This window comes from Spodoptera frugiperda, chromosome 28 (assembly GCF_023101765.2).
Source record: "Spodoptera frugiperda isolate SF20-4 chromosome 28, AGI-APGP_CSIRO_Sfru_2.0, whole genome shotgun sequence".
Lineage (NCBI taxonomy): Eukaryota > Metazoa > Arthropoda > Insecta > Lepidoptera > Noctuidae > Spodoptera > Spodoptera frugiperda.
This window is the reverse complement of record NC_064239.1, coordinates 10997945-11006581: the sequence shown is the minus strand read 5'-3', so window position 1 is coordinate 11006581 and position 8637 is coordinate 10997945. Positions and strand designations below refer to the sequence as shown.

General features: G+C 37.1%; 1 protein-coding gene across 1 annotated transcript; it reads left to right on the top strand.

Annotated features, from left to right (window-relative positions):
- The first annotated feature begins 5515 nt into the window (after positions 1–5515).
- On the top strand, positions 5516–7572 carry LOC126912657 (uncharacterized). Its single transcript, XM_050705744.1, has 2 exons — positions 5516–5692; positions 6151–7572. Exons 1-2 carry the CDS (start codon positions 5516–5518, stop codon positions 7240–7242), a joined length of 1269 nt encoding a protein of 422 aa, XP_050561701.1. The 3' UTR covers positions 7243–7572.
- Positions 7573–8637: the final 1065 nt, after the last annotated feature.

The following is an 8637-nucleotide window of genomic DNA, read 5'->3' as shown; positions in this document are numbered from 1 at the left end:
GGTTGGCGATTTTAAATTTATAAAATTAGAATTATAAGCTCAGGTTCCCGTTCCCGTTCATCGGTTGTCAGTGGTGTCTAAATTATCTTAGAAAGAGCATCTAACTTGGAAAAGTCAAGTTATACTTTAGTAGAATTACACATTTTTGATCATCGCCTTATCGATCGTGAATTAGAAGTGGCAGGGGCAGTTTACTCACCATCAACATTAGTATCAACTGGTTGTAGTAAACTTATAGCTGATAATATGAGTCATACACCCGATCTCATCTCATACTATGTCCAGCAAACTTAGGTCTTAGGTTCATGAGTTTAGAGTCTTATATTTCTGTCCATATGTGATCTTTCATTTATTCGTTTACTCTTCTAAGACTATCGATGAAAACAAGAAAATATGTAGTGTTCATTTGTATTAATTCCATTTTAAAACGCAGATCTTTAAAGTATCTACAAAACACCATAAAGAAATTAAGCCAATCACCTTCGCCCAGCAATCATCTCGCGAAACATTTACATTACAAATAAACGAAATGGAATCAATAAAACGAAATGCTATATGATTTCATCAAAAGTAAACTATGCGCGCTTCACTTGAAAAGCGAAGTGATCTTTAAATTAGACGGTTACACAGGAAATGGCTTCTTAGCCCGTCAGTGTAGCGGTGATTAGCGATCGGCGATCACCAATCGCCTATCACATCTAGTGAGCAGTTGATCACTGACGGTTGAGTGCACGTAAAAAGTTTACCAAAGATTATTGTATTGTTTTGCAGATGTGACTATGTATTGTGTGATGAAGTTATTGCTGATATTTCTTATGTGAAATTATATGGCCACTAACTGTTAATAACCAAACAACAAATAATATAATAGGTTAACAAACCGATTTTCAGACTTCCAATTACCAATCGCATCTATTAAATTAAAAATGAGTCAAATATTTAATATATTGAAGCGACTATTACGTGACCAACCACATCAGTAAACATACACAATAGTGACGTTGCGCTGGTCAATGTTATATGTGGATAATATTATTTATGTCAATATTCTTACGCAACCTATTTTAATTTATATTTGCAAAACCTTTTATACAAATAATTTGATTTCATACTTATAAGACGTTATAGCCAGCATCTATAGAAAAATATTTAGGTATATCGGGAACCTCAAAATGGTTGTTCTAATAATTAATCAAAGAAAAGCGCACCCTCTATGTCTAAACTACTCTATATAAAACCAGTAAGCTCGCGGTGTGTTTAAGTATGGCACGATAATTGAAGATATGCTCGTATACTCGTATCATACCGCGGAGCTGCTTGGTAAGACCTGACGCCTGATTACTTTGTAGCCAACTCAATGAGATTACAGTTTCGGTCATAAAACAAGACAGAAGTGACTTTTGTTGTGTTTATGTGCATGTAAACGATGTTTCATTTGATAATTTGAATAAAAAGTTGATTGAGTTTAATTCTTAAACTTTTGTTGGTCTGTTTGATTGTGTGTTCGCAAGTGCTAAGGCTTTTTTAATTCACTGCTACTATTTGAGACGAAAGTATCTTTCGAATTTTGGCTTATGTATAGGGCTCATGATGAAGAGTCTCTGTGACTTGAAACTAGCTTTTCTCAGAAAATTTGATATTTTATTAGTTGTTTTTAGTTCATATAAATTTTCTGTTTTTTTTTTATATTTTCGCAAGCAGGCACCGTCAATTAATGATAAAAGTTAAGAACTAAGTCTTTCAAATCTTTCAAATCAACAGTAAGAGGTAACAAAAATTTAAAATATTGACACAAAAAAAAAAAACAATAAACATTACTTAACTTTTTACATACAGCAAAATTTTGCATATGGAAAATAGTTATTAACAGACATATCGAATGGAATTAACAATACCATCCCGAGATGTGAAGTAATCAAAGAAAGAACATTTATTTTTTAACTCTCGATTCCTGGTATCATCATAATGTACGCTCCTTGGTGTAACCATGGATCCTGTAGGTTAAGGACAGACCGTAGTTGTTAGGAATTTATTTTTGTTTATACAAAGTAGATCAGTGAACATAGAAATTGAATTAAGAATTGTATCACACAACGTTTTTGTATTGTAAGTTTTAATAATTTGGGTGTGCTTTATTTCAACCTAATCATGCTGTTATTATTAACCCTTTACCTGTCTGTGTCGCATATTTCCGTATCAGTGTCATGTCGTATTGCGGCGACAGAGAACATATTTTTCGTTCAATTCACACGATTGCTCCTCCTTATTTAGTGCAGATATATATTTTAGTTCTGTAATTGATTTTTAACTATTAGAAGGTACAAAAGGGTTAAAATCCTGTTTTACTTAGAATATTATACAAAAACAAATGTTCATCCATATTTATGTTGCCACAGATACTACAGGAAAAACTATAAGATAATTATATTAAAAGTTTATTTATTAATTTATTTTACATAACAGCAACTTCACCGTTTCTTTAAATAAATTGATCGTGAAATCCTAACATATACTATGTTATTACCAGTTCATTGAGAAACTACGTAAAAAGGTCACAATCAAACGATATCCTCCATTTCACAAACCCATGGCCGCCATTGTCACTGTGATTGTAATAACTGGCGGGCGAGATGGGCCTCGCTAATGTCACGCCCCGGGCACGCTCGCTATCAGTAGCCATCTGATGCTGGCAGCCATTACATCTCACGAACAACCTAACTTTATAGTTTCTAGTCGTAAAATATTAAGTCATCTTTCAAAACGCTTAGGTTGAAAGACGAATGTTTTTTTTTATATCATGACGGGGTGGCAAGAAACCACAAGGTTCACCTGATGATAAGTGGTTACCGTGGCTTAAGAATGTTTGCAACACTTCGGGCATTACATGCGCTTTGCCAAATGTAGTTTTAGAGTTAAAGCTAAGAAATGCATCAAGACTTTTATAAAATACAGCATGAGCCACAAAACAGAATTAAATAATAATTAAAATCAGGGAAATACTTACTTACATCCTTAGAACTACACGGATACAGAAAAAGTCCATATTAAAATAAGGACCTCAAGCCAGCTATTAGCTCAATGACTCGACTTAGTGGAGGTAATACTCCCACATTATGACGCTTATGTGAAAACGACCACGTAATGTATGAAAATCATCACGTATTGGTTTCTTTACTTATGATCGTTTAGAATATTTGTTAAACTAGCTGGTTTTATACCAAGATGATAGTGATATAGAACCATATAACTAAAACTTTGTGTTTCTCGTGGATTGACCACTAGTAGAATATTTGCATTTAATGAACAACATTGAGCTAAAATATTATGATCTAAATTTTTGTTAAAAGAAACAAACATATAGCTAGGCAGAAATAAACCACGTAACGTTGAATTTAATTTAAATACTGAAAATGGACGTATCAGTGCAAATCACAAGTTGCTTAGGAATTTTAAAGTTTCCTTAAAAATATTCCCCTAAATACTATCAAGCTTCTTTAAAGTAAAAAAATGCACTTCTGATTTTTTATTTTAATATACAAACCCACAAGCCTCCAGTCAGCAATAACCTTCAAAATATATTATTATATTGAATTTATTTGCTATGTAAGAACGGGAAAGGAATCAGAAGTGGCAAAATGATAGTGGAAAAACCGCATACTGGTAGGTACTGTTTGTCATTTATACTGAACTTAGCTAAAGATTCAAGAAACCTTTATGGCGATGTGTTTATGTTGTAACAAAATATGACAGTCGATTTGAAGACATTGTATAAGAATAAAAAAGCTATTATACCATACAGTAGCCCTTGCGTTCGCCCTGAGGTGGTGAATACTGCAGGAACGTACAATTGAGAGCAAAAGTATTATAGCTGAATATAAAAATATCGAAAATAATTTCCTATTAGTTTCACCATTTAGCTACACGATTCTTAGGTAGGTATTTTTTACAGAAGGTTATATTTTTCTAAGACACAGTTAATGTATACGATTGTTTTAACAACTCTTCAGTATTTTTTTTTTCACTTAATAGTCGTATTTCCATTTTGTTTTGATTGGGGGATATTCATCAAATGCGAAAATGCCTTCTACCGCCTCGAGCGAGGCGAGACGGAGTGTCAAACTCTTACTGACTAAAAACCACCCCTTTCCTAATCCTGCTTTTTGAGCCGGAGCCCCGGTAACCCGCTAGGTAGTCCGTATCTCAGGGGTAATTCTATACTTAGATAACATAAATAAATTTTGATTGCAGTTAAAATCTGAAGCCGTAGTTAATGTATGTACTTATAATAATACAAATAATTGTTATACAAGTAACGACATATTTGTAACCAGTCCTAAAACCAAAATAATAATTACAAAGCCGAAAGCCATCAAAATAATAATAATACAAATACATTATTAAAATCTATTAGACACAATAACACTTGTTCGTTCGACTGTACTTCAGTACTGTGATTATTACCAGTTTTTGTGAAGTCCTCGAACACGTGGAGCGATGAAATTATGGTAATCACAGCTGGTACCAATGCAAGCCACCGGTTTTTAGGGTACCCTTAGTGTAAATTCTATAGAAAATTGTTGTTTGTTCCATCGCGTCATGAGAAACCTGTAGCCGATTTGAAGTACAGGTGGAATTTGTTCAATTGAATATGTTTGACGATACTTTTTTGAGATAATGTCTAATATTGTCTGTGCAACAAGTTTAAAAAGATGTACGTAATTTATTTCAGTAATATTACATTATAACATTTTTTTATTACTAAATCACAACAGACTTTTCCCTATTACATGAAACTTATAACACAAGTGGTGAAAAGTGAGTATATACGGATAGCGGCATTACCTACCGCAATGTGCACTTCTGCCTACCCCTTCGAGGATAAAAATCGTAACGTTGTATTGCAAAATTACTCCAAAATTATACATCAAAAGTGTCACTGAGAGACGGGTAGCAGCATTCTCTACTTCGTTAACCTAAATATAAAATATGTAGTTCCAATGACAACTGATTTAAAAAAGTAATCAATATCAAATAATCAAAACATATTTTCTACAGAACCCTTTAACAGTAAACGAAACAGTGGCACAATGTAATAGTAGGTACTTTTTTCAAAACAATAATTGTCGCCGGCATTCATCAACATCTGGTCTATTTGGACCATCAACATCACGCATACGTTTCAATATTACCGACTTACAATGAGCGAAGGAAGAGGTCTTAGTAGATACTGAATAGCGATTTTGAATAGAATTTTCTTTACACACACGTCATATGAATGATTAACGAAAACTATGGAACACACAAGAGGAACTATGTTATGACTGAAAGTTTTTTTTTGAGGGGAAAAATCATCATCAATTGACTTCACCCGTCTTAGGTAAAGCGGGAGGGAGTGTCAGACTCTTACTAATTAAAATCCACCCCGTTCCTTCTCCTGCTTTGAGCCGGAGCCCTGGTAACCTGTTACGTTACGTTGGCCAACCGTCGATCCCAATGATCTACCTCTTACGTGATCATGACGGTATACAAATGGAATTCTCTAGTACCAGTCCATCTTTACTCCAAAATAAAATCGCTCTTGGTCCAAACATCTATTAAATATAAAAGCAATGTTGAAATCGCTATCGCTCGTCAACATAACTGCACCATTACCTCAAAAGTAACGACACTAAATCGCGCCGTCGCCATACACGTATGTATAATTAAGAAAGAAATGCACTATTTGTGTTTTAACACAAAACAAAATGGTTGGTCGCGAGAATTATTTGTGTGACACAAAGGTGGGAACTAAATATACCAATTTTGATGATATTTTAAAATAAAAGTCATTTTGGTAATGACTTTACCTAGTTCTATGATCTTTGTTAATGTTCAGAAGTAACTGTATTTAACTAGATGTCGGCAATTTTGAATCATTTTAGTTAAGTTACAATGTTATTGCTGAACTAGAAAATTGTGGAACTCAACGAGTTTGCTCATCCTTTTAATGCAGAATTATTAACGTAAATTTTCTTATAAGCTCTAGGAAATATAAAAAGTACTGGATTAATTAACAAAAATAACAAATCTATTTAATTACATTTAAATAAATAATAAGATTTATTATATAATAAGATATTAAAGATTTATTTTTAAACAACGTTGTTTTAGTGCTTGTTTATCTTAAGGATCCGGCGTCTGGGGCTGGAGGTGGCCCTTAATAAATCTGAGGCCATTTGCTTCCATAGGGCTCGGCGGGGTCCACCGGCAGGTTCACACATTGTGGTTGGAGGGGTTCGTATCGCAGTCAATTCGACAATGAAATATCTTGGTCTGGTCCTTGACAGTCGTTGGAACTTCGGACCCCACCTCCGACAACTGGTTCCCAAATTGAGGGGAGCAGCAGCGGCGCTTTCGCGGTTGCTTCCCAATTTGGGGAATCCTAATACATCTTGCCGGTGGCTATACATGGGGATCGTGCGGTCAATGGCCCTCTACGGGTCACCAGTTTGGGCGGATGGACTGACGGCGCCCAATGTCGCTTTACTGCGAAGTTCGCAGCGCGCGATGGCCATCAGAGTCATAAGGGGTTACCGCACGATCTCCTTCGAGGCTGCAAGCCTCTTAGCTGGATCTCCACCCTGGGACTTGGAAGCAAAGGCTCTCGCATCACTATATAGGTGGCGCGGGGAGCTGGCTGCCCGGGGCGAGCGATTTCCACCTCGAGTTCTTGAGGCACGAAGAACTGAACTCCGTTGTGACACAATAACGGAGTGGAAAACACGACTTGCGCAACCTAGTGCAGGGCACGCCATTATAGCGGCAGTAAATCCCGTCATGGAGGCGTGGATCGGCAGAGGGCATGGTGTCCTAACCTTCCGGTTAACACAGGTACTTTCCGGACATGGCTGCTTTGGAAAGTACTTGTGTCGCATAGGCCGGGAGCAGACATCGGTGTGTCATCACTGCGATGGTGGTTTGGAGGATACGGCGCGGCATACGCTCGAAGAATGTTCTGCATGGGCAGAGCCGCGCCGTGAACTCATTGCAGTCCTCGGCGGGACAGACCTCTCACTGTCGACTGTTATACAAGCTATGGTCAACAGTGAGAGTGCATGGGACGGAGTCGCTTCCTTCTGTGAACAAGTCATGTTGGCAAAGGAAGCGGCTGAAAGGGAGAGGGAATCAAGATCTTTTCCCTCCCGCCGTAGACGCGCCAATCGTCAGCGCCGTGAGGCGGCAGCCGATCTACGACCTCCATAGGAAAGGCCTGCGGGCGACTGACTGGGGGAGTCAGACGTCCGCTGTATAGGCGAGAGTAGGCGTTAGCGTAGTGTTCCACGCGCGCTACTCGAGGAAGGGAAACAGCCTCCCAGGGCCGCTAACGTGGCGGGACCTGCCGCGAACGAGCGGTAGGTCGAAGCCTGCCGGGTGCGGTGAATCCGTGAGGGCAGCCCGGATCACGGCCACAGGCAGTGGAGGAACACCGCGGTGGTTTTAGCCGGTAAGAGTCCGGCACACCCCTCCGTCGTCCCCACGGCGTGGGAAGTCCATGAGGATTTCCATCGCGTTACAAAAAAAAAAAAAAAAAAAAAAAAGTGCTTGTTTATCTTACTAATGAATACATAGACAAATATTAGATCAAAGCTATTTTAAGCATCGTGACACCATGTTCTCAAGAAGACTACTGGACATCGCTATCGTAAACTAATAATAATTTTATTGAATTCTGAGTCAAGGACCTTAGAAATGCAATCAGTCAACTGACTGACTAATGAGGCAATCTATCAGATTCAGTTATTCCCATAAAATAAAGAATCAATTTAAGACATTGTCGCTTTACTTAAAAGCCGAACATCTCACGATTATCTTGAAAGTAATTAAAAACTATTGGAACATAAAATCGGAAAGCTTTTTACATTTTAATAGAGCAAGTCAAAATGCTACTGTTTGTCAACCATCAATCATTTTGGTTCCAATAAAATTGCTTTTAACCGTAACTATGTGTACTTTTTTATGGAAACGACATGACTATTTACTTAAATTGCCTAATGATTTTTACTAAGACCGCCTTCTCGTATTATATGCCACATACTCGTAAGTGAACATTTGGTTGGCGGAGGTTTAAGACGCCTGCTTCTAATGAATGAGATTGCGGGTTCAAAATCTACCAACGGCAAGAACCAATATGACGTTTTCCGAGTTGTATGTCATGTACAAAGTCAAAGTCAAAGTCAAAGCATTTAAAGTCAAAGCATTTATTTCAATTCAAAGTTGATGATGTTAAAATTATTATAGCATGGAGTTGTATTTGTTCATTATATTTATCATACGATTACATTTTAGACGATTTTGGCAATAAGTATTTAACTCTACCTATTGATATCACTAGCTCGAGTGCTCTATGTCTCTCTCTCCGGTAATTTTGCAGAAAAAATGTGTCAATACATTCCCATTGTCATTGCAAGCCAGTCTCTTAAAATAGTTTGAGGAACTGATAAACACAGGTAAACAAACGTGTGTTAAAATTAAACAGTAGCAAGCATAAAAAGACAAGAACAATTCCTCTACTAAAAATACACTCCTGAGCACGAAATGGCGACAGACAAAGCATTTATTTGCAGTTTATCCCATACTAAAACAGAGGCCAATTGAAAG

Excerpts from the sequence above, each read along its gene's own strand:
- LOC126912657 (XM_050705744.1), top strand. The coding sequence starts at position 5,516 with ATGACGGTATACAAATGGAATTCTCTAGTACCAGTCCATCTTTACTCC. Across the intron at positions 5,693-6,150 it reads ATCGCGCCGTCGCCATACAC|TGCTTGTTTATCTTAAGGAT; the intron begins GTATGTATAATT and ends ACGTTGTTTTAG.